This window comes from Polypterus senegalus, chromosome 4 (genome assembly GCF_016835505.1).
Source record: "Polypterus senegalus isolate Bchr_013 chromosome 4, ASM1683550v1, whole genome shotgun sequence".
In the NCBI taxonomy this organism is placed as follows: domain Eukaryota; kingdom Metazoa; phylum Chordata; class Cladistia; order Polypteriformes; family Polypteridae; genus Polypterus; species Polypterus senegalus.
The window spans coordinates 48,473,088-48,500,340 of record NC_053157.1 but is presented as its reverse complement, the minus strand read 5'-3'; the positions used below and the strand labels follow the sequence as shown (position 1 = coordinate 48,500,340).

The 27,253-nt window shown below is 37.7% G+C and overlaps 1 protein-coding gene across 1 annotated transcript in view; it reads left to right on the top strand.

The window, feature by feature from the left end:
* gkap1 (G kinase anchoring protein 1) overlaps positions 1–19,391 on the top strand; it is a 36,294-nt gene extending 16,903 nt beyond the window's left edge. Inside the window, exons 7-12 of the mRNA XM_039750583.1 lie at positions 2,578–2,727; positions 6,772–6,858; positions 11,756–11,819; positions 12,020–12,090; positions 14,895–14,972; positions 19,319–19,391. Coding sequence (XP_039606517.1) covers positions 2,578–2,727; positions 6,772–6,858; positions 11,756–11,819; positions 12,020–12,090; positions 14,895–14,972; positions 19,319–19,360 — 492 coding nt within the window. The 3' untranslated portion in view covers positions 19,361–19,391. The remainder of the gene's footprint in view (positions 1–2,577; positions 2,728–6,771; positions 6,859–11,755; positions 11,820–12,019; positions 12,091–14,894; positions 14,973–19,318) is intronic.
* The last annotated feature ends 7,862 nt before the right edge of the window (positions 19,392–27,253 follow it).

Sequence of the window (27,253 nt, the reverse complement as noted above, 5' to 3'; positions counted from 1 at the left end):
ATGTTTTTTTTTTCTTTTTTATTTTCATACCTTTCCTTCAGATTAATTTGCATGAACAGTAATTGCTAAACAGACTGGAGTTACTATTGACAAAATGTGGCAGTGACTTCAGTGGTGCACAGACAGAGGCCAATGGTAAGACAATGGTATTTTCTTTAGATTAATTTTTTTAACATGTGAAAACTTAGCGCTAACTGAGTAAATAAATCAGAATACTTAAACACTGAACATATTTCAGTTTTTTACTTTGTGCTCACAAAACAAATAATTTTGCTCTTAAATTCTTTCTTTTTGACACGTGTTTGTGAATTTAAAAATAAAGTTTTACACGAAGTGTAGGTATCAGTTGTAACTAGAAATGTTAATCATTTTATTGTTCACATAATTTACACTAAGAATTGCAAGGGCTGACATACGCTTTATGGTGAGACACAATTACATAGATATAGTACATAAAGGTGATATTTAAGCTACACTGCAAATTCAAAATGGTTGCAGATGTTCAGATAATGCTATATAAATAAAATGAATTATAATTTTTAATGCCATAAACGTTGATATCTAATTTGAACACTAATTTCATGACTTAGGTTTTTAAGGCATATTTCTCTCATACAATACAATGCAACGTGATGTCAGTGGTGGATTTAAAATGTACACTATATGATCAAGTGTTTGTGGACACCTGACCATCGCAGCCTATATGAGCTTGTTGGACATCCCATTCCAAAACCATGGACATAATATTGAGTTTCTGCACCCCAACTCTTTGCAGCTATAACTGTCTCCAGCCCCATATCACTATCCCTCCTGCACCAAACTTTACAGTAGGCATTGCATAGTCCAGAAGATACAGTTCAGATTGACAGATAGTAAAATGTGATTTATCTCTCTCTTTAGCAAACTCATTCCTACTACTCCCTAGACCCCAATGGTGACATGATTTACACCACTTCAGTTGATGCCTGGCATTGCACATAGTGATCTTAGGCTTGAGTGCAGTTACTTGGCCATAGAAACATATTTCATGAAGCTCCTAATGCTGATGTTGCTTACAGAGGTAGTTTGGTGGAACTTTGTTGTGAGTGATGTAGTGGAGGATAGGTCATTTTTATGTGCAATGTACTACAGTACTCTGCAGCTCACCCTATACAGTGGTGGATTTTTTTGAATTCTGTCAGAGTGGGTGTTCTCAGATGCTGGCCTGACAATTAACAGACTGCATAAGAAACTGACTTCTGAACACAATTGATAAGCTCCCTTTCCAAAATGAATAAAGTGATTTTCAGTAATGTAAAGAGATAGTTCTGATGTTGTTTTCTCAATGTTTAAACATTCATACACACATAATAAACTATTCTTGTATTTTTGGTGTTATTAAGCAGGGTGTCACTTTTTAAAAGTGAAACATTTATTAAATGAGTGGGTTAGCTGTTAAGTACTAAATTTTGTCAAGTATGCTTCCCTACCAGAAACATTTGAAAACTTTTGCAAGGCATTGTATTTTTTATATTATTTACTAAAGGAACAAAGCACAGGTCTACTCAGTTTGTTTTGCTCTCAGAAAAACCTGAAAGCCTTTTCACAAACCAGGCATGTGACCACCAACTTTTTTGTTCTTCTGGAAAAGATACTCTTATAGGAAATCTATTGTGGTAACTGTTAATCTGCTGCTATTGCATAGAATATTTAATTGTTTTTTTTTATTGTGGTTAGTTTTTGTCTTATTTTTGCACGTCATAGTGTGCACATTTTAACATTTTGCAAAAGGGTGTACTATTCAAAGATAACAATATCAGAAAGTACACATCAAATTAAAAAATATTTGATGGCAACCTGACATCTGATATATCAATGTAGCACCCGCATGATGCATGTGACTTGCTCGAAATAAAAAAAGAGTCCCATCAGAGCAAGTTAAATATAATAAAGTGGTGAATTTGTTCAGAATTATAGGAAGAGAGCAGGTTGTAGCCAAAAAATTAGACCACATAGCTCACTTCAAAAGCCAGTTGTATTTTAGATAGCTACCTTTTGTGCATATAACTTTGTTTGAATTTTCAGTACAGATAGACTTTTGCAATTCCTTAGGCAGTGTTCCACAAATACATAAGTAAACATCTCAATTCACAATTTCTAAAGGTAATTTAATAGAAATTAGGTTACAGTCACAGTTGCTGGGACAGTCTTTGTCTTTTTAAAGAAACATCCATTTATATTGAATGTTCTCACACATTGATAGATGGGCTTGAATGCTGTTGTAAATGGCTGAATTCTTAAATAATGATTGATAGTTGTGCTTTAAATTTTAGAATACTTTTTTTTGGTAAGATGAAAGTAGCAAAATAAATGTACATACAGTTACACTGTCATTTATTTAATTATTTATGACTGTGTCATCAGTCGATCATTGTTAATTCTTCACTCACTCCCAGGTTTGCATGTGTCTTTTGACCTTTTTTGAGTAATCTCTCTTCCAAGACATTCTTAGATGTTATCTGAATAATAATTTAACTGTAGAAAATGCAAACTACAGCTGTCATAATCATCATTTAACTTCCTTTTGAATTTTAACAGGATTTGAAATCTGGTAATACGCCTTCAAAAAATGACCGCTTTTTCAACAGACTAGAAGATGATGTGAACAAAATATTATTAAAAGAGAAGAGGCGGGAGCAGAGCAGCACAGGTGTAATGGATACTTTGACATCCAGTGACCAGGAACCGGTGCGTGAGAAATACAACTTACAGATCACTTCGACTATAAGTTTTTACTATTTTAACACTTGAGTCAAAGGTATAGACACAAATACAGTAGATATTGCCAGAAAACACACAATTGACAAAATTATTTGGGAGGGAGTGTATGTTTCTCACAGCAATAGTTTGATAAATTTTGGCCTTCGCACACATTTTTTACATTGTTATTAAAAAGCAGCTTGTTATCCTTGTAAGTAGAGCAACATGCTGCATATAATTTGATCTGTATACAGGCTGAATTAGTGGAACAAGTCAATAAAACAGCACTTATTGGGTGGAAATGACAAAGTTTGTTGTATGTTACTTGAGGAGAAAAGTTAATGATTACAGTCAAATTCCATTTCAGTGTTTTGGTGCTGTCATCAAAAAATAGGAAAAATTGCATTATTTATTTATACTGAAGGAAAAGGAAATGACAACAACCTGTCAATTTATTATAGCTCAATTACCAGCAATATATCTTTTGTAGGGAGGCATTGCAATTTGCCAAAGATATGTGTTTTTTAGATGTACTTTTAAACAGCAAGGTTCAGGTGGATTAATACCTGATCAGTTCACTTTTAAGAAGACCTTATTCAAGCTTGGGATACATCAAGACATATATGAAATGTAATCAGTTTTCTTTACATTCCATAATGTTCTGAATGTTACCAGAAGCAAAGCACATGACGGTTAGCATACTGTGGGCATGAATGGCATACATATCAGTGATGACAGGTAAGGATTAAGCTGCTTCACTGATTCCTGACTGTAAGCAAAGTTTCTGCACACTGGCAGGACAGAGGACTGTCCAATATGTCGTTCACTCTTAAGTGATAAACACAATTAAGCTGTTCCTTGTCAGAGAGATGGTTTCATATCTGCTATGTGCTGCAGAAGCTGTTGGCAAATAGCCCACATCAGTGCCTTGACATTTAAGGGTCACCCTCCTTGCAGCTAATAAAGAAAGGCAACCTGTCAGTGGCTGACTACTTATATTTTGATCTTGCAACAGGACAGTGGCAGTCCACACAGAATGCTCTGGTCCCAGCCAACCTGATGAGTAAAGCTTGTGTGCATACACTGCCTTTTTCTGCCTTCTCTCCAGCTATTAACCCCATAGAGTACCTTTGGTATGACTTGGATCACATCATTCAGAGATTTCACCCTCTATTTAAACTCACCAGTAACATCATGAAGACCTTCTGCAGAAATAAAATATTCTCCCATAACTACAAAATCAGTTTATTAGTTCTGTGTGCCAGATGTGTCAAGCAGTGGTGGCTGCAAGAAGTGATCACACAGGATATTTGGACAACAAGACAACTACTCTTAATGTTCACAGTTGTTGTTTTCATGTTTGTTGTACTGTTTCATTTTTCTCCTGTACTTCTTTGTTTGGTGTTAATTCCATAGTAAAGTCTGAAATTTCAGTCCATAAATATGTTTACTTGATATTGGCTATTCACTCGGCCCTCTAGATGTTATTTTGTGCTGTGGTACTTTATAGATGAATAATGAAGACATAAAGTGCTGGTATTCTGACAGTCCACCCTATAAATAGTGGTAGGAGACTTGCTTGTATTTTACATACACATGCTTGTAAAACATATGCTGAATTCTCATTATAATGGGTAATTCAACAGTACTAGAAAAATTCTAGAGAGGAGAAACTAGGCTGATTCCAGGACTACAGGGTATGGGGAAAGTTACAGTAAAAAATTAAAGCCGCTGATCCTTTTCAGTTTAAGCAAATAGATAGTAAAGGGCGAGCACAGTTGATCCAGGCTGTTACATTAAAATGAGTTCAACTAGAATTTCAAGGACACAGCTGGAAACTTATTAAGTGTTATCTGTGTAAGTCTGTGCTGTAAAAAGCCCAAGCTCCTAGAAACCATGTATTCTGGCACTTCAAAATCAATCAATCAATCAATCGCATAGTTTGTGCATTAGCAGCAAAGTGAGGTTCTCTCTTTTTTTTCGGTTTCATTTTGCTGACATGCTCGCCTCCATTGTCGATCAGCAGCTAAGCGAATTTCTCTCTTTTCTCGGCTGTTTCACTTTGGCGACAGAGTCGCTTTCTTTGACCTTCATGCTGTAGCCTTGCACTTCCTGGCCAGACAGACAGACACACACACACTTCCATGCGTAGACGTTTATATATAAGATAAATTTTGCAGAAATATTAAACTTTTTCTTCACAAAGAATCATAGACGTGGAATAAATTACCAAGTAGTGTAGTATACAACAGGGCTTCAGGGACATTTTAAAACCTGACTTGATGTTATATTGGAGAAATTAGTTGAGATAATTGGTATGCTTTGTTGGCTGTTTGTAATAAAAAATATTCTAATGTTCTAATCCCATTTGACTTGTTCGCAAGTCATTAACAGTGGATTGTAATAGGTTAAATATATATATTTTGAGTAGTAGCAATGGCATGTATTATAGATATCAGCACTACTTTTAAAACAAAAGTCTCATTTGACAGTGGTTTTGAAGTTTTGGGGACACCTGTGGCTGAAGGCTCTTATTACAGCCAGTTTCACAATCACTGTGTCATTCTTACTTTTAAATGATTTCATTGTTTAATTATCCACTTTAGGTACATTTCTAAGATGTTTATAAATATTCATATTTGCCTTAGGTTTAATAGTTTGTTTCTTTTGCCATTTTTCTTTAATTTACCTGTTTTTGTCACATTTGCTCACATAGTTGTGTCAAAATGCTGATGACTAGCAAGTAATAGTGCAGACACAGGTGCAAATAATATTGAAGGCTAAGGGGGATGATGAGTGTTCTGCCTTTTTCACATGTATATTCATTAAGAAGCCTTTCTTGCAAATGAGCAGATAGGTGAGTATGGCACTGAAATAATCATTCCCTTTTAGCATTCAGTGGTGTTGTCATTTGGTGCAAGTAAGGGAACAAACTGTATTCAAACTGATGAATTAAAAGTAAATTGCACCGGAAAAGTATGCATTTAAAATTTTGGCAAAACACAAATTATTTCAGAATTTCTTAGAATAAGCTTATAAAAAAGAATAGCACACTAAATAATGAGATGTAAAAACCAAGCATGATGCACACTGATTGTGAAATAAAAGCACTAGTTGTTGGAGTCAAAACCCATAGCCACAGTTATCCTCCAGTAATGAACGTAGGATCCTCTGGACTAGAGTATTCAGTGATTGACTGTTTTTCAACATGGAACTAAACAAATTGTCAATTTTCTCAACGGCAATGTAATTATAATACAATATGTAAATCTGCACTCTGTAACTCTTCCCAACAGGACTGACACACACGTGTCACTAGGCTGTGGTGGCCAGAGTTTATTTTTCTCTTTTACAGAAGTTTCAGAATTTGGTATGGTTCCTTTAATGGGAAAAATACAACTGCCCTGGATTTGGCCTTGGAATAATCAGAGTAAAGAAGGTTTGGGCCAGTTTGCTGAAATTGTACTAAATATTTGTTTGACCATTAAATAAAATGCATTTTAAAGGAGTGCTACCAATCTTGATTAATATTTAGATCACTTCTTACGGCTGAACAATATAGTATTATTCTTTAAAATTTAAACCTGTTTTCTAATTTCAGACATCTTTACTGTCTATGTGGAAGTATATGATGTTGGAAATTTGCTGAATTTTAAACCAATAATACACAACAGTGTTATATATAGAATGAAGATGCAGATGCTGAATCAGTCTGCAGTTTATCAGTGCTGAAGATCATCCTTTAAAATAGGAAATAGGATGAGGTGTAAAGACTTTGTGTTTTATTACACAGTTCACTTCCTTATCTTTGACGGTTAAACTCATTGGAGTTGGTTTGCTACATTGTTTTAAATGTTCAACCTACTTACTTAGGAACCCTCCTGCTATTGAATGTTTTTGAAGATATGCTATATGTTGTTCATAGCACAGAAAATGGCTAGATGAATGATATGGGGAAATTATATATTTTGTTTGTTTGATTTTTATTTTGCACCTTTTTTCTAATTTGTTTTCTAAAACCTTTCAAAACAGGATGTACGAGCAGAGCAACTTAAATATGAACTTGAAAAAAAAGATTTGGAAATAGAAAGACTAAAGTGTGTTATCACTGAGTGGGAGGTAAGTCAGTTAATAAATATACTTTTCTGAAACCTTAGGATAATGCTAAAAGTTGTCTGAGTATTTTTTTTTTTCTTCTTTTAAACACGGCAATCCAGACAAAAATTCATCCCAAGGAGACAGTGGCTCCTAAAAGAAACAAATTAGGAGCCAATAGCTTATTGTAGGTGCCAAATAATCAAATGTGTAAAATATTATTCTTTCAGTCTCTTGTCTTTCTAACTTCTATGTATGTCTACCTAATTCTTTTCCTTCTCCTATGCAATCCATCCTTCCCTTGTGCTTTTATGTATGTCTTGGTCATTAAGAACAGAGTATTTTACTCAGGCTCTTAATCTGTGTCACTGATCATCAGAATGTCAGTGGGCCAGCCAGTGTAATTTGGTCTATTATTCTTGATTGAAGTGAGCCAGCATTTGACACAAGGCTCAGGAAACCGCACAAATGATGGGCCTTTTGTGCTGATTATGACTGTATCCTCCAAGGTTGAGGCATTAAGTTTTGCACTTTTGATTTTATTCTGTTCCGTACTCAAAAGCCACATTCACAATAACCTGGTAAAATAAGCAGAAAAGGCATGATCTTGACAAGATGTCGAATATTGTGGAAATCTGTGCAATAAAGCTCTTTCCCACAAACTGCTTTAAGACTTGTCTGAGAATTGGCCTGTAATCAGAATTTTTTAGCAATCTCCACTATGTTAGATATGAATGTGCCATTGAATTCTGCCTTGACAGCATATGTATTCTTCAACATGCCATCTAGATACCAGTTAAAGTGTCAGTCTCAATTTCTCCAAAAGTGGTTAAATCATCTGGCTAAGACTGAGAAGCAATGAATGATCTCCGACCCATTTGAGCTTCCTTGCTTTGTATTACCCCTCATATTTTCAAACTGGCTTTACAGTTCCTTGACTTCAACCTCCACTGTTTTCTCAGTATGCAATTGAAGGTTATCTCTAATGTCTCACTTGCGACTTTCAGTTGAATATTCTGAAAGGTAATGCCTGTATTGGTACTACTCCCTGACTTTCCTTGCTTTTAGTTTTCAGTCTGTCTGAGATCTGTGTGTTATGCAGGGGCACCACATTTTTATGCTCAGCAAGTGATTCTAGCCCAGTGTGCTGCAGAAATTCCTGCAACTTTCCATTCCTTAATGATCTGTCCGATATCTCCTTGATTGTGAGAACTCATCTGTCAATAGATGCTATGCTTTGAGACAAAATCAAAGAAGGTGGGGGCACGCATTTCTATAGCTCTGCTCCAGCTGTGGAATTGAGTACTGCCATGGATGAGACAGAGGGCCACAGTAGATCATCTTCTTCTTTTGGCTGCTCCCGTCAGGGATTGCCACAGTGGATCATCTTCTTCCATATCTTTCTGTCCTCTGCATTTTGTTCTGTTACACCCATCACCTGCATGTCCTCTCTCACCACATCCATACACCTTCGCTTAGGCCTTCCTCTTTTCCTCTTCCCTGGCAGCTCTATCCTTAGCATCCTTCTCCCAATTTACCCAACATCTCTTCTCTGCACATGTCCAAACCAACACATTCTTGCCTCTCTGACTTTGTCCCCCAACCGTCCACCTTGAGCTGACCCTCTAATGTACTCTTTTCTAATACTATCCATCCTTGTCACACCCAATGCAAATCTTAGCATCTTTAACTTTGCCACCTCCAGCTTTGTCTTCTGCTTTCTGGTCAGTGCCACCATCTCCAACCCATATAACATAGCTGGTCTCACTACCATCCTGTAGACCTTCTCTTTGACTCTTGCTGATACCCGTCAGTCACAAATTACTCCTGACACTCTTCTTCACCCATTCCACCCTGCCTGCACTCTTTTTCACCTCTCTTCCACAATCCCCATTTACTCTGTACTGTTGATCCCAAGTATTTAATCTCATCCACCTTTGCCAAATCTACTCCCTGCATCCTCACCATTATACTGACCTCCCTCTCATTTACACCCATGTATTCTGTCTTGTTCCTACTGACCTTCATTCCTCTCCTCTCTAGAGCATATCTCCACCTCTCCAGGATCTCCTCAACCTGCTCCCTACTATCGCTACAGATCACAATGTCATCAACGAACATCATAGTCCACGGGGACTCCTGTCTAATCTCATCTGTCAGCCTGCCCATCACCATTGCAAATAAGAAAGCGCTCAGAGACGATTCCTGATGTAATCCCACCTCCAACTTGAATGCATCTGTCACTCCTACTGCAGACCTCACCACTGTCACACTTCCCTTGTACATATTCTGTACAATTCTTTTGTACTTCTCTGCCACTCCCGACTTCCACATACAATACCACAGCTCCTCTCAAGTCATCCTGTCATATGCTTTCTCCAGGTCCACAAAGACGCAATGCAACTCCTCCTGGCCTTCTCTGAACTTCTCCATCAACATCCTCAGAGCAAATATTGCATCTGTGGTGCTCTTCCTTGGCATGAAACCATACTGCTGCTCACTAATCATCACCTTACGTCTTAACCTAGCTTCCACTACTCTTTCCCATAACTTCATGCTGTGGCTCATCAATTTTATTCCCCTGTAGTTACTGCAGTCCTGCACATCCCCCTTATTCTTAAATATCGGCACCAGTACACTACTACTCCACTCCTCAGGCATCCTCTCACTTTCCAAGATTCCATTAAACAATCTGGTTAAAAACTCCACTGCCATCTCTCCTAAACACCTCCATGCTTCCATAGGTATGTCATCTGGACCAACGGCCTGTCCATTTTTCATCCCCTTCAAAGCTGTCCGTACTTGCTCCTTGCTAATCCGTTGCACTTCCTGATTCATTATCTCCGCATTATACAACCTCTTCTCTCTCACGTTCTCTTTGTTCATCAGCCTCTCAAAGTACTCTTTTCATCCGCTCAACACACTCTCCTCGCTTGTGAGTACGTTTCCATTTTTCCCAGCTCGGTCCCTCTGTCTAGCTAATCGGTACAGGTCCTTTTCTCCCTCCTTAGTGTCCAACCTCTCATACAACTCATCATACGTCGTTTCTTTAGCCTTCGCCACTTCTCTCTTCACCTTGTGCCTTATCTCCTTGTACTCTTGTTTACTTTCTGCATCTCTCTGACTATCCCACTTCTTCTTTTCCATCCTCTTCCTCTGTACACTCTCCCGTATTTCCTCATTCCACCACCAGGTTTACTTTTCCTTTGTCCAGATGCCACGCCAAGCACCCTTCTTGCTGTCAGCCTTACTACATCTGCTGTACTTTCTCAGCTGTCTGGTAACTCTTCACTGCCACCCAGTGCTTGTCTCACCTCCTCCCTAAACTCAACCTTGCAGTCTTCCTTTTTCAACTTCCACCATTTGATCCTTTGCTCTGCTCTCACTCTCTTCCTCTTCTTGATCTCCAACGTCATCCTACAGACCACCATCCTATGCTGCTTAACTCCACTTTCCCCTGCCACTACTTTTAATGTGTCATGATGAACTGTGCATTTAATATACAGGAAAAAGATGATCTACTGTAATAAAGGATAATGATACCTGCTGTGAAAATGACCAGCCTCTTATTGTAATTCACCATTTTGGGTAAATGCATCAGCCGCACCGTGTACTTAGAAATATCTTCACACACACTTCCAAGTCTGAAGTCATTTCCGCCACGCATCCCTCACATCCAGCGTGAGTGTGTCAAGTGTATAAACCAGACTTAAGTGAAATGCGGCTCACTGAAATCCAAGAGGGAGCCCCTATCAACACATAGGTTAATGGAACATCCACTCCACAATAAAAAACAAAATTGCCTTTTGCATCTATTACATTATAATTAACATACAATTAGCTTAAAGCTTCAATGATTTCATTTGCCACTGGTGAACTCCGTAGAATCAATTGCCAAAGCTTATTTTTGGTCTCATTTGTGAAGATTTTAGTCACTGCCTGAAGCCTTATAAACAGTGATTCATTTTAGAGATAACTCTATATAGTCTTATGATATCAGGAGATTTAAGAATGGTCTACAACATAAATATTTTTTTTCTGTTTTAATTTGAATACATTTTTAATACTCTTTAGTTTTTGTTTTCGTTTTTGCAACTTTGTGAAAAAGATCATATTATTTAACACATTCTGTGAAAACAAAGCTCTCTGAATTATGTGTATTTTTCTCTGTGAATGAATATTTTTGTGAAGTTTCGTCCCAAAACTTAAGTTCTTATTTTACAATGAATGTGTATTTGAAATGGAACTCTTCATAGCTTGGTCCTACATTTTGAGTTTTAAGTTTTGGGACTGTTCAAATGTATTTTGTGAGTGGTCCAATTCTGATATTAGTGTATGTAGATCTATATCCTGAATGTACCCTGCATGTGCACAATAAATACACAAGAATTTGTTTCAGACAATGCCACCTAATGGACAGATTCTGATTGCTGCACTACTTCACATTGTTTCAGTTCACAAACTATGCAAATTTATCAGTTCATTATGGCAAGGAAAAGCAACAAGACATTGCTCATCTGAAACTGATATTTTCCAAATGTTCTTAAACCTGTTTAGTCTAATTCAAAAAGCAGACAACAAGTGAAGATTTTTATAATGTGTTTTGCTGAAACATGTTTTCATTTGACATATTTTTTAAAGACTTAATATTAATTTAGTTATTGCCATATTTTTGTAGTTTTGTGAAAAAATGTATGTTTGTCATAGTAGAATAAAAATGTACACCATAAATTAACAGCAGTTCTTTTGCAAAAACCTGTCTGTTCAAACAGTTTCGAAGAGTTTACAAGGTTGACTTGAAAATACATGGTCTGGTTATTGTGAAATAAATGTGTGAGCATTAATATGTATAAGTGCTTTATTTTTCCTACTAAGATGCATATAACCTGATACTAATAGTATATTCGTATTTATTTTTAAGACTAAATATAAGGAAGTGAAGGCAAGAAATGCACAGCTGCTGAAAATGCTTCAGCAAGGGGAAAGTGAGTATTACATTTTATTATTTTAATGTTTTTTTTTTTGTTTTTTTTGCATCATTGCCTTCTGGTCCATATTTAATCTCACTCTTAATTTTTCACAGTTTTTCTGTCACTCTTAGAAAGGAGTGAATTTCACAAATATGATTGAGATTTATTGCAACAGTTATTTCTGATTCATCAAAGCTTTCATTTCCTTATTTCAGTGAAGGATAAAGCAGAAATACTTCTGCAGGTTGATGAGCTGCTAAACATCAAGCAGGAACTTTCATTACAGGTACAGAAAATATGCTTTATTCCATACTATAAATCTATTCTGAGACTAGTGAGCCTTTTGCAGCTCCTTGCCTATATACTCCATGTACAGCTGTCCATTTAACATCATGTAGTTTTTATTTTATTTTTATTTATAATTTTGTTAGCATGTGTGTAGCTTTCACTATGCATTTATACTTGTGCTCAAATATAATTACTGATCTCAGGAAAAAAGGTAACAAAATGTTTTGCCATGGTAATTGTCATGAACTTTCATCACAATCATTCTCAATCATTGACTTAAGACGTCATGTTGGGATCAAAGAAGAATAAAGCTAAGCGTAAATATGAAGATGATCACAGAATATTTTTAACAGTTTGGGAGGATTTTTATTTTTTGTGGAACATAATGGAAACCATTATGCTTGATATGCCAGACGTCACATTTTAAGGTTTCAAACCTTCAGAGCCATTTCAACTTACTTCACACTAAGATCAACCAGGAATTGGTACTGAACTTCAGAAAAACAAGCAAAATAATTTGATATTATAGTCATTCAAACAAACCCCAGTTACTTCCAAAGGGTTACTAGATGCTCCGAGATAGTAACACTTGCTTCGTATCCGCTGACATGGAACTGAGTTCACCCTAAAAAGTCATGCAGACAGAGAATGCAAATTTAGGTAAGGTGCCATCCCGTGATGTGTTTGTCATAGCAATTTTAAGTGAATGGTATCAGACCTCCAAGCATGGCAAACGGTTGAACACCAGATATCTGAAATAAATAATGCAGTTGAAACACAGTTGTTTTCTGATCTTGAGAAATGAAGGCATTTCATCCTCTGCTTTGGACGAGTCTCGTGTTGATCAGACAAGCCACAGGTGGTAATATTTGCAAGGTTTGTGTCAGAAGAGCGTGTAATAAAATAACTACTTGATAGGTTTTGTTTTTTTAAGAATATACCTCTGTCATGGATACAAAAGAGAAAATGTTGAGCATTTTTGAGAAATCGATCTTTCCATTACCAAAACTTGGAGCAGTAGCTGTGGACAAAGTGTCATCTGGTTGGATTTGTGAATGGTCCTATGGGATTGTGAAAAGCTAATGAGAGGTTTCAACAATTTTGGACTTCACACTGCATCATTCATCAAGAGCACTTGATGTTTAAAGACCTGAATTTAGACCACTTAATGACATCCATGTTGGCGATGACAGTTTTATTTGCACACTTTCTCTCAATTACAGACTGCTCAAAAAATCTAATTGCTGAGCTTCTAGAAGAGTATGAAGACCTTCCCAAAGATCTGCCACTCTACCGCACCATGAGGTGGCTTTCAAAAGATGAAGTGTATTCTTGTTTTTTTGAACTTTTGGACACATTAAATCAGTTCTTGGAGAAGAAGCACAAACACTATTCTGAGCTCTATTACAGGCAATTTTAGATTTTTCAATTTGGTGAACATGCTGTGTCATTTAGACAGACTGAACCTGAATCTACAAGGGAAAGTGAAGAGTCTGCCTGATCTGGCACAAATGAATTTGCTTTGTTAATAAACTTGGGCGCTTCAAGATACATTTTCAAAAGGGAGAACTAACACATTTCCCTTGGTATTAAATGCAAGTAGTGAAGCCACTGAGTGAGTACTGCATGGTATGTTATACTTCTCAAAATTCTTTAGTGGAGTTTTTAGGACTGATTCCATGATCTACAGCTGAAAAGGCCATTGATTATGTTCCTCATTGACCCTTTCACTTCTGAATCAGACTGCTTGAAATTCTGCGTAGTGATAGATGAAGCCACATCTTAAATACAGATTGTTGAAATTTTTGATGACAGACTGAAATCTGTAATGAGGGAAGGCACACTGGTTTGGGAAAAAAAAACTGATTGAGAAATACCCTGCTGTCAAACAGGGCAGCACTGAAGCTTTTGCCATTCAACGTATGTTTTTGAATCATTTTTTCTGCTCTAAAACTTGTGAAATCAAATTGCAGATCTGTTCTTACAGGTACATGTGGAAAAGTTGTTTTGCGTCATTACAACTGAATACAAGCCAGAATCTGAAAAGGAATAAGGAAGGCAGGAAATGTCAGAAGCCCCACTAAGTGAAAAATGGCTAGTTGCAGGGTATGGAAAAAGAAAAAAAGTCTTAACTATGAAAACAGTCTTCCTTCACTGCAAGTTACTGGAACACACAAATACCACACAACTTGCAAAGTGCGACATCTTAAGTTATTATGTATGGATGTGTGTGCATGTACACACACAGTAGCTTATGTGTTTGTATGTGCACATATATCCATAAATAACTTCAGATGTCAAACGTTGCAAGTTTTGTGGCATTTTTTAGGGGGCTTAAGAGCGTGTTGCTTAATGCTCAGTCCTGCTTTAGTCATTCTTTGAAAAAAACAAGGCTTCAAATATTTTGGCATTTTTAGTTTATTCTTCACACTGAAAATAGAAATGCCTTTCATTTAAATCTTGTACTAAAAAGTGCACAATATACTTTTCAATAAAATATACTCTCTATTACCATATTCTACCAAGAAGATGATAAAACCTTATGAATTATCTGTATATAGGATAGCCTTTCAGTATTCTGTGAACTTGCTGTTTTTAATTAAACTTGAACAGATGGAATAGCATTCTTTGCATGTATAATGCATAGACTCTTATTTTCAGCTTGGTGTATTGCTCTACATATCCAAGATAGATACTTGTAAAAAAAAATGTAAATGTAATTTTATATTTATTGTTAATTACAACATTAACTTGTGTTCAAGCAAAAATATCAGCATGCATATTTAATTTTATTTTTCATAGGTCACATCACTACATGCAGCACTTGAACAAGAAAAATCTAAAGTGAAGGGTTTGCAGTCTGAGCAACCAAAACATCAAGTAATGCAAAGTCTTTTTTTTCCTTATTGATTACAGTAAAATTAATCTTGGTATTCTCATTTTAATGTAAAGTGTTTGTAGGATGTATGGCTTGCATCACAGTTTGCTTTTAACACTAGAATTACCAGAGCCTACGAAAAAACTCGTAAATCCGTCCCACCTTAAATCGCTTCTTAAATCCCTTCACACCTCTTCGCCAGCGTCCTTTGTCCTCTAAATGTGCTGATAAAGAGAAGCTAGAAGCAGCCGGCTATTCCATCCCCCCACCAATTTAGAACGTGCACGAACCTCTCTCAGCTCGTGCCTTGATTGAGTATCTGGGAGTGAAGTGAAGTTTTAGAGTGGAAATAATAGATCGTTATTTGGAACATACGAATTTCATGTCTGTTCCGTTTCTACAGTAATCTGTGTAAACACATTGTTAAAACAGAAACGTTTTTATATTCTAGTAGTAGATGACAAAATGTAGGCATAAACTATATAATGTATGAAGCCTGGAGTCCAAATATCAAAGAAACATTTTCACAAAAGGTACAAATATGACACAACAATTGCGCTTTTATTCAAAAATATAACTGCAGAAACAAAAAGCCATTGACAGCTGTATATTATGACTTCCTCCCTGGCGCAATAGAATCAGCTCCCAACTGGGAATCAAAAGGTCGCGAGTTCGAACCTCCACCACTCCGTTTTGAGAAGTAAACTGCTTTTAGTCTTACTATTTTAGAATAAAAGCATACATTTGATTTCAGTCTGTAACAGCCGGTGTAATTTATGATCCTTGTAAAGGTTAGCTTTGTTTTTTTTGTTGTTTTTTTTTAAATTCTTTTCATTCTCTGTCATGTTCAGAATCAATCCATACAAACCCATCTGACACGGCTGTTTTCACATAAAGACGCGCTATAGCTCTGCAGTGTACTTGTGACTGCATTCTCGTTTGTGAAATGAAGTGTCTGCGTGCACTTTTCGTGGCATTACACGTGTATTTTTTGAGCATGCTCAAACACAGGAACATATGTTGGTGTAAAAGTATAGCAAAACAAGTGCACTTTTATTCACGACTACCTGTATAACTGAAGAAAAAGGAAAGCAAGTTACAGTAGGCGATTGATACGACAGTTTGCATGGTGCAATGCTAAGAATTGCTGATTTCCATTCCGTGCTATATAAAATCATCACATTCAAATATTAACAGTTCCCACACACCCAAGGACCGTCCGTCCTTCCTACATTTACAACATGTGTACTTGTTGCCGTGTACACACCTCTCTGTGCTATGGTTCCTATTACACTGAATGAGCACCTGACACTGTACTTTCTTCCCTGGGGGAAGGTCCCACATCAGAGAATTTCCAGTTCCTGCATAAATTCACACCCGATCTGACACTGTTTGTTTTCAAAAAATATTGCATTAGTGCGATGATGTTTTTACATATATTGTCTCTTTCTATCAGGTGTGAAATAGAAACCACAGCACAGAGAGAAGTGTGTACATTGCTTCTTACAGGAAATACTTTTACACCAAAAGCGACACTTTTCATTCTCTCAGTCGCGATCAATCCATACAACCCCATCTGACACGGCTGTTTTCACATAAAGACGCGCTATAGCTCTGCAGTGTACCACGATGCATACTAACACCACCCCCCGGGTTCTGACACACAAACGCTGGCGAAGCTGCCTTCTTCGTATCTCACCGTCACTTGATTTTCTTTTTATTAAGTTTTATTGAGTGTTCCTGCCAGTCCCCGCATGTTGCTGTATGCTGTTTCTTTTGTACGCCAGGACATGCAGAGGAGAGAATGATAAAGAGCAGTAACTTCGGCGCTATATGCAATCATCAGACACTCCCCATCTGCCCGTGTCGCTCAAACACAGGAACATATGTTGGTGTAAAAGTATAACAAAAGTGCACTTTTTCCATCGCCTTTTCCTGTAAGAAGCAATGTACACACTTCTCTCTATGCTGTGGTTTCTATTACACACCTGAAAGAAAGAGACAATATATGTGAAAACATCGCACTAATGCAATATTATTTGAAAACGAACAGCGTCAGATTGGGTGTGAATTTATGCAGGAACTGGAAATTCTCTGATGAGGGACCTTCCCCCAGGGAAGAAAGTACAGTGTCAGGTGCTCATTCAGTGTAATAGGAACCATAGCACAGAGAGGTGTGTACACTGCAACAAGTACACGTGTTGTAAATGTAGGAAGGACGGTCCTTGGGTGTGTGGGAACTGTTAATATTTGAATGTGATGATTTTATATAGCACGGAATGGAAATCAGCACTTCTTAGCATTGCACCATGCAAGATGTCGTATCAATGGCCTACTGTAACTTGCTTTCTTTTTTCTTCGGTTATACAGGTAGTCTTGATTAAAAGTGCATTTGTTTTGCTATACTTTTACACCAACATATGTTCCTGTGTTTGAGCATGCTCAAAAAATACACGTGTAATGCCACGAAAAGTGCACGCAGACACTTCATTTTGCAAACGAAAATGCAGTCACAAGTACACTGCAGAGCTATAGCGCGTCTTTATGTGAAAACAGCCGTGTCAGATGGTGTTGTATGGATTGATTCTGAACGCGACAGAGAATGAAAAGAATTAAATAAAAAAAAAAAAAGCTAACCTTTACAAGGATCATAAATTACACCAGCTGTTACAGACTGAAATCAAATGTATGCTTTTATTCTAAAATAAATAGACTAAAAGCAGTTTACTTCTCAAAACGAAATGGTGCAGGTTCGAACTTGCAACCTTTTGATTCCCAGTCGGGAGCTGATTCTATTGCGCCACGGAGGCAGTCATAGTAAACGGCTGTCAATGTCGCATGTTAAGGCGGCTTTTTGTTTCTGCAGTTATATTTTTGAATAAAAGCGCAATTGTTGTGTTATATTTGTACCTTTTGTGAAAATGTTTCTTTGATATTTGGACTTCAGGCTTCATACATTATATAGTTTATGCCTACATTTTGTCATCTACTACTAGAATATAAAAAACATTTCTGTTTTAACAATGTGTTTACACAGATTACTGTAGAAACGGAACAGACATGAAATGCGTGTGTTCCAAATAATGATCTATTATTTCCACTCTAAAACTTCACTCCCAGATACTCAATCAAGGCATGAGCTGGGAGAAGTTTGTGCACGTTCTAAATTGGTGGGGGGATGGAATAGCCGGCTGCTTCTAGCTTCTCTTTATCAGCACATTTAGAGGACAAAGGATGCTGGCGGAGAGGTGTGAAGGGATTTAAGAAGCGATTTAAGGTGGGACAGATTTACGAGTTTTTTCGTAGGCTCTGGTAATTCTAGTGTTAATTGCTCATAAGTGTTTTTTATTTGAAATACAGTTTAAGACCAATTAAAGTTACACAAAATATGTAAATCATTTTGATCCTAATAAAGAGCAAATGTAGGAGGCATATCTGTATCCATTTATGCAGTAAATAGTGCTAAAGCATGGGAAGAAGACTTTTCTAAAGATTATTAAATTTTTTTGTAATCATACCTTGCATAGTTGTACAGTTAAATATCCTGACATATGTTTTTGTCCGGGGACTAGTTGTTATAAGTCAGTGGCTTATAATGTTTCAACTGTCCAGACATTTCGATACTGTTTAAAGAGCTAAGCTGTTCATCATGCTTTTATTTGCAATATTTTAATCTGCTTAAATATATTTTTATTATTTGAAACTCCGGTATTAAACAATTTTTTTTTTTAATTCGTACTTTTTAAAAAAATTACTAGCCATAGCCATGTTACTGTATTCATTTTCATGCTAAATTTCGGCATGCAGGCAACATGTACCATTTCCTCCATCTCTATTATGCAGTAAACTAAGTATTTTTGGCATTTATTTATTGTCCATAGTTGTTTCATGTAGCCAAGCATATGTTACTTGGTTTAGAGCAGCCTTGACAGTAAAAGTTAAAGTTCTTGGTACAAAAAAGCAAGGAAAACTATTTCCCAATAAAGACAAAATATTATGTATAAGGAAGTATTTTCTACTTAAATATGTAATTTAATTCAATAAGAAGTTACGTAAGCATACAGTTATATATACAATAGCCATCGACGAATGCATGTATACATAGAAGCATTTAAGTTCTCCTGTTTTCACGTCTTTTTTTGTGCTTACAGCTAAAAGTGCTGTACACTCATCCAGTATTAAAGCCTTGTTTCCATTGACGGCAGGACAAGGCAGTTTCAACTAGTAAATTTTTAAAAACATTGAATTAAAAAAGAAAACACCTGAAAGCCAAACTACTGCTGTTCACTTATGTTTAAAGAAAAAAAAATCTGTGTTAAAGGTTTTATATTTTTTTTTTAATCTGCAGAGTAACCGGAAGAACAAAAGGAACAATGAAATGGATGTATGAAGATCTGAGCATTCATAATTTTAAAAAGGATGGCAAAAACCTTTTCTCTTCAGGGTCATTGTCAATGTTACTGTAAATAATTCATACTCTGTGTAACAGCATTTAATTTTGTTTGATCTTTTAAGTATTCACTCTGTTAATTTAAAAATACTAATTAAAGTCACAGGCTTTACACATTGTATACTAAGATTTACTTCATTAACGTTTGAGGTTTTGTTCTGAAAGTAAATAAAATTTACTTTTACAGTAATTGGATTCTGTCCTTTTTATTGACCAGCTATCAACCTCTCTCTCTCACTCCATTATACAGGGTTATTCAAAAAGAATGAACCGATTTCATTACGCAATATTTTATTAAGTAAAAGTAATACAAAACTCCAGCAAAGTCACAAGTATTCTACTCACAAACAAATTTTATTTCCTGCCTTACAATTGTTCAATGTGGCCACCACCTGCAGCACGGGCAACATCAGTGCGATAAGAGAATTCCTCCCAGGCGCGTTTCAGCATATCACCATATCACGTTCCACTGAAAGTGGATGAGGCAGTTTTGGAGCTTATCGATTTTATTTTTTTTTTTAACCATTGTCCTTTTTGTTGTCATTGGTAAGTCCCTGAACGAGCTGCAGTCTGTATGGTTTCAAATGTAGTCGTCGTCTTAGCACACGCCACACAGTGGATTGGGGGATCGCAAGCTCACGGCTAGCACGATTTGTGCTCCTCTCAAACGCAGCACAGATTCTCGCCACTTGTTCCTCTGAAACTTGTGGTCGTCCTGGACTTTTTCTTTTACACAGACACCCACTCTCTTGAAACTGTCGAAACCACCATCGAATGTTCTTAGAAGAGGGCGGAATAAAGTCAAATTGCCTTCGAAAAGCACGCTGCACCATGACAACCGAATTTGTTCTCGCAAACTTGAGAATGCAGAACGCCTTTTGCCTAGGGCTCGCCATTCCTGGGGTAAACAAACAACTGAACGTTGCCGGAAGAATGACACAATATATGACTCATTCCATGACGATGCTTAAAAAAATCATTGCAGAAGGTTCTACACTGCTGAGGGATGGGGTTCCTAACAAATACAGTTGCTCACAATATGAGGCAAAACGGCCAGCTGCAACTATGGATCTGGCACTAATGTAATTAGAAATCGCAGAGGAGAAACCTGTTACACAATTTACAGAAATAAAAATGTATTACATTGCTGTTGAAAACCACTGGAGGGTTTATCCAAGAAGAAAAGGGAATGTCATCTACTGTTAAATTCTGCTCCGCACTTCTAAAATTTTTATTATGCCGTATTAAGGATTTGTTCTGTTCTGTGTATTGTATTGTATTGACCCCCTTCTTTTGACACCCACTGCAGGCCCAACCTACCTGGAAAGGGGTCTCTCTTTGAACTGCCTTTCCCAAGGTTTCTTCCATTTTTTCTCTACAAGGGTTTTTTATGGGAGTTTTTCCTTGTCTTCTCAGAGAGTCAAGGCTGGGGGGCTGTCAAGAGGCAGGGCCTGTTAAAGCCCATTGCGGCACTTCCTGTGTGATTTTGGGCTATACAAAAATAAACTGTATTGAAATGTAAAGGACTAGCTGTTTCCTAACTTGATGGTCTTTGAACATTATGAATTATCTATATAATGTGTGCAGCATGCATAAGTTTGAAAATAGTAGTGTGTTTTATCCCTAAATCCTCTGTAGTGTCAGGTTCTTGGGCAAGCACAACATGGATGTAGTCGTTTGCATTCATGGGTGAACTTAAATAAGACAATGCAAAATATAACCGCAGATTCTGGGATGGCTGCTATTCTAGTTCTTCTTGACTTAAGCACAGCATTTGATACAGTTAACCATAACATTTTACTGTCCCGACTTTCAGCTATTGGTATCTCTGGTCCCGCTCTTTCTTGGTTCACATAATACCTCAGTGATTGCCAGTATTATATCTTCATTAGGGAATACAAATCTGCCACTACTTCATTCACACAAGGTATTCCTCAAGGGTCTGTTCTCGGTCCAATCCTCTTCAACATCTTTATGCTCCCATTAGGTGATTATTCGCCGGTATGGTCTGAGCTTCCACTGCTATGCTGATAACACACAACTTTATGTAAGTGTAGATGCAACTGCAACATCTTCACCTGTTGCGCTGACTGATTGCATTCTGGAAATCAATCATTGGATGACAGATAATTTTTTACAACTTAATCCTGATAAAGCAGAAATCTTATTAGTTGGCACCAAATCTGTCCTCTGTGAGGCGGAGTTGCGTCACCCTTCACCACGCCTCCCACGTAGTTGGCTGCTTGCCTATATTGCATCCCCCATACCCACGCCTCCCATGTAATTGAGTGCCTGCCCATATAAGGGCGTCCTTCAGCAGCAATCCAATAGACAGGCTGCCGCTACGAGGCGTTTGTCATGCTTAAGACGAATACGATTTTCACGAGATACAAGTTTAATGAGAAGATGCAGGGTATAAACGAGACTTTTGATCACTTTGTAATGGAGTTAAAATTGCTGGTGAAGGACTGTGCTTATGCAAACAAAGATGAGATGGTCAGGGATAGAATAGTGTTTGGCGCAAACTCAGCAAAAGTGCAAGAGAAACTTTTAAGTGCCGGGTCTGGGCTAACATTAAATAAAGCCGTGGACGTCGCAAGATCGCACGAGATAGCAAACCTTCGATGCATGTACTCTGAGCGGCTCACGTGAACTGACTGTGAACGCAGTACGCAGACAACAAGCAAAAGCTCCAAAGAGCGCTGAACAAAAAACGCATTACACAATTGAGAAGGCAGCAAAAGAATATGAAGCGAGTGACGCATACAAGCATATTCATAAGTGTAGCTACTGCGGAAACAAAGCACATGGTGGAAAAAATCAATGTCCAGCTAAAGGAAGACGGTGTAAAAAATGTGGTAAATTGAACCACTTCGCTAAAGTTTGCCGGACTGGGAAAGGTAAACCCGTGCATGCAGTGTGTGATGTCTCAGATAAAGAAGAAGACGAGCTGTTTATTGATGCAGTAAGAAAGGAACAACCCTCTGAAGCTGAACAAGCCTTTGTAGACATATCTATAGGAAAGCAAGGTGTAAAGCTTAAGTTTAAATTAAGTTCATAGACACGCTGCCGCTAAATATTCGCAGGCAAATCCACAACTTAATACCGGGAATGCCTGTTAAACATCTTAGATTCACGAGTACTGATTTGGGTAGTGAACACTTCGATGAATGACACCTGTTATCTTTACAACGGGTGACAAACACGGAATGTAACTTGAACACAACACGTCCTCCAAATACGAACCTGATTGAAAGAAATAATGATAATCAAATCCTTGATGACAGCAACACACATAACAGTCACAAAACAATTACACTGACAATCATGTTACGTTATTTTTAAAATGTTTCCTTTTCTTTTTTCCATAACTAACACACTACTTCTCCGCTGCAAAGCCTGGGTATTTTGCTAGTATGCAATAGGTAGTAATTCATTTTTAGAAATGCTATCTTAATTTTATATAATTAAATGCTCAGGTCTGTCCAGGCTAGAACCTAGATCTTTGTTCTTAATCATAAGTTTGTGATATGATGCGTTCAGTAAATTCAGAAAAATATAAGTAGAAGCAACCTCTGCAAAGTGATCTATGGGCAAGTGTTTATTATGGCACAGTAAGCACAACACAAACTGACATGGTGGAATGAAAAAGAAGAGCAGTGACATCTGCTGAGTGTCAAGCAAAATGCAGAAGGCAATTAAGTGATGCAGAGCGAAAAAGAATAAGCAGACAAGACACTGAAGCACATAGACAAGAAAGAACTGATCTTGAATATACAGGTGTTTTATACAGCATGTTCTGGAAATGCAAAACATTGCAGGATGCAGTCACCTGGGGCCTCGTGTATAACGCCGTGCGTAGAACTCGCACTATAACATGGCGTAAGCACAAAAGCCGAAATGTGCTTACGCACAGAAAAATCCAGATGCAGGAATCTGTGCGTACTCCAACTTCCACGTTCTTCCGCTACATAAATCCCGATCAGCGTGAAAACTAACGCTCGTGCACGCGCATTATGTAACGCCCCAAATCCTCCCAGAATTACACCTATTTGAATATGCAAATCAATATAAATCGCCCTTAAGCGCAGCCTTCTGTGAAAAGACAATGGGAAAAGCACGGGGGGAAACATAAGAATTTCAGCGAATACCAAGTGGAGGCAAAGGAAAAACATACTATTTGTTCAAATAAGCCGTGGTATAATCAACAAAAGGAAGTTGATCGAGTGACATAGCGTGTTGGAGAAACATGAAAGCTCACATCCACAAAATCGCACAGTGCCGGAAATAAAAAAGAAGTCACATATCAAAGTCGCCGTGGAAAGCCGAGTTGTAAGCCCACTGTCTGAGTGTCATATGAAAGCTTATTAGGGTACAGAGAAAAAGCACACGGTGGGGAAAAAGCACGAAATGTCCACTTCAATCTCGACATTTCCACTTTAATCACGTAGTTTATTTTGTCATTAAAGTAGAACATCATAAAATTCATCTTAAAATTGTTTAATTAACCAGTTTCTAAAATCACATCGTAATTAAAGTAGCACGTTAAATGCTTTGTTTTGTATTTGATTTTCTATGTGCTCTATGTGTGTGAATCACTACTTGCTTCTTAAACCGGCTCTCTTTCTCCAACTGGACACAGAGTCCATTACATTCGTGATATTACAGCTCTCTGAATAACTAAAATACTGAGATGTATACGTGATGTCATTTTCATGATGATAGGAGTTAAAGCACGTTATTAAACATGTTTCACTTCGATGAAATAATTTATTGCAGCAGTATCAGGGGCGGCTCTAAGCTTGTGGTGGCACCGGGCAGAGGAAGAATCGGTGGCTCCTTAGCCCGTTAATGTCAGTAAGGTAGCTTATGCACGGCAGATGGCCACATCCATTGCGGACACTGCATAGCCGCCTCGTGCTCATGACACAAGCATTTAACTTTTGCCGAAATTTGTCGCTGCATTTTTAGCTGTGTTGTTATTTTATCTTTCTGTTTTATATTCAATATATATTGGCGTAGCCGTCACTGCAGTCAGTGCTTTTCTTTCCCCAAGTAACCGATCGCCATACAATCAGCTCTGTAATAGACGTTAAGCCATCTGTAAGCTTAGCGCCGATTCTTCAAAACGTTTAAAGAACATTGAAATATCTTCGTAGTACATGTTTAATTATTCTATCCTTAAAGACACTCCCAGTGAAGAATATAGATTATTTAAATGAAGTTAAAGTTTTATCTGTATAATTTAACAAACATATTTTGCTGCATTTCACCTTAAAAATGATATCGTCATCATATGTAAATACGCTTTATAAAGTGGCTCAGGTTGTGCGATATTATAACTGTAGTGCAAGTTTACAGTGGAGTGATTGTACTTATAAGTACAAACAGTTCTACAAGGAGCACTTGATTGGCTGCATTTAAAGGTCTTTTTGATTAAACTGTTTTGAACTGCGAGGTCCGTACAGGAAAGGCTTTGAAACGTTTTGCCGTGGCAGAGACAGCGTGTGCTTAATGCCGTATACCGATAATTCTCTTTCCGATCAGCTGCTGCCGTGATTCACACTCAGATACAGTGATATAAATACTCCGAGTGGTGCAGTGAGAGAAATATGGAAAAAGATGATCCGCTGTGGCAACTCCTAACGGAAGGAGCTGAAAGAAGAAGAAGAAGGAGAAGTGAGAGTAACAACGCTAAAGCAGTTATGGCATTTGGAATACTATGGCTGTTCCCTGGACCATTATATTGTTACGAGTTAATTACAATCAGATGCATTACACTAATAAACAATATGCGGTTAGTTTCTGTGTATTTATAAAGCCGCGCCATGAAAATAATGAGTAATCACACAAGAACAGTACCATTGCTTTGACGCTGGGTGCCGCCAGTTTGCAAAACTGAGCGGAGAAGTTGCGTACGACAAGGCATGAGGTACCGTGGAAAAGTGCGTGGCTTTACGCCAAGTGTAGGTTTTATACATCGCGATTTGAACGTGGAAAAGTTCTTACGCAACATTTCTGTGCGTACGCACCGTTTATACATGAGGCCCCTGGTGACTAGAAAAGTTTATTTTAATAAAAGCAGGGTCCCATCTATTCAGGGGGTGATGAATCAGCATACGGGATGGAGGTGGCTGGCCTTGTGAAGTGGTGTCAGGACAGTAATCTCTTTCTTAACACCAGCAAAATGAAAGAGATGATTATTGACACCAACAGGAAGACAGGACAGCACCCACTACTGTTCATTGGAGAGACTGAGGTGGAGAGAGTAGCCACATTTAAATTTCTTGGCGTTTTTTAATCTTGTTTCAAATCTCACAGTTTGGATTGCTGCTGTCATAATCGGTTTAAGTTTCATGGTTTGTTTCAATGACGACAGTATTTGCAGGACTTGTGTTGAAGTGACATTCGGCATCTGTCAAGCATTGTAAGCATACAACCGGTTTCATCGATAACTTCACATCCAGCTTTTGAGAGTTTAAACATTCATAAACATCAAAGTGTCCACTACTGAAATCGTCACCTGTGAGTCTAAGATGTTTAAGAAGCACTGGCAGTTGTCGAAAGGTGTAAAATATTTGGCCATTTCGGTACACTTGAAAGCGACAACCGAACAATTCAGCGGCAGCCATCAACTCACATGCAGAACCATAGGTGAAGGGCTTAAGCATTTCACTCTTCTAGTGCTCCTGTGTAGTATAATTATCTCCTGTACCTGTCCCAGTCATTCAATACATAAGACACAATGTTCCTCCGGATATCAAGAGTTAGCCTGATACGGCCGTGCAATATGTAACACAGAGAATGGAAAAGGCAGGTGCCATCTCCGGGCATGGAAACCACTCGGTAAGTGACAGTTCTTTGATCGATGGTGATCACTTCGATAAACATGTTAATGGGGGTACGGTTGGAATGATAAAGGAAATGGGTACCTGAACAATGTAAAGTAAGTCTAAAATACCTAAACAATAACTATAATCGTAATAAACGAACAATAAAACAGCGGAGAAGCCGTGGATTAAATAAAAAGGCTGTAGTTATCAGCAGGGAGACGTCAATCCCGTGGCGAAGCAAGGAAGGGAATGTAGAGACTGGAGCGACGGACGGCCTTATATAGGCAGGCAGCCAACAACGTGGGAGGCATTGGGATGGGGGACCCAACGCCACCTCACACGGTGACCGAGCTGCAGGCTATGGACGTATATATGTACGTAAGTAGGATTCAGTTAGCGTTGGGAACCCAAATACCAAATTTCTTGAAAATGGGAACATAAGTAACGAAGACCGTTGAAAAGTTCAATATGGCGGGCAACAGTGGCATCGTACCACCGAAATAAGTACGTACATTGGTTTCAGTTAGCGCAGGGAAGCCGCCTACCAAATTTCGAATGAAGATGGGGCCATAAATAAGAAAGTTCAACATGACAGACGTTGTAAACTATTATGACCGTTACGCGGAGGATTTCGAAATGAAACCTGCTCAACTCTTGTAAGTAAGCTGTAAGGAATAAGCCTGCCAAATTTCAGCCTTCTATCTACACAGGAAGTTGGAGAATTAGTGATGAGTGATTGAGTGAGTGAGTGAGTCAGTGAGTGAGTGAGTCATTGAGGGCTTTGCCTTTTATTAAATGTGTCCGGGAACACCACTACTTAGCAAAGTTGAATAAGCAATGTGATTAATGTCACACTGTATTTTTTAATGTTGAAAACAAAATAATTTTTTGCCAGAATAGAAAAGTTCAGATTTTTCTAGATGAGTCCCCAAAAGTGAAAGGATAAAGTACATTATCACTTCTAGACGAACTGAAAGAATTAAATATTTAGAAAACACAA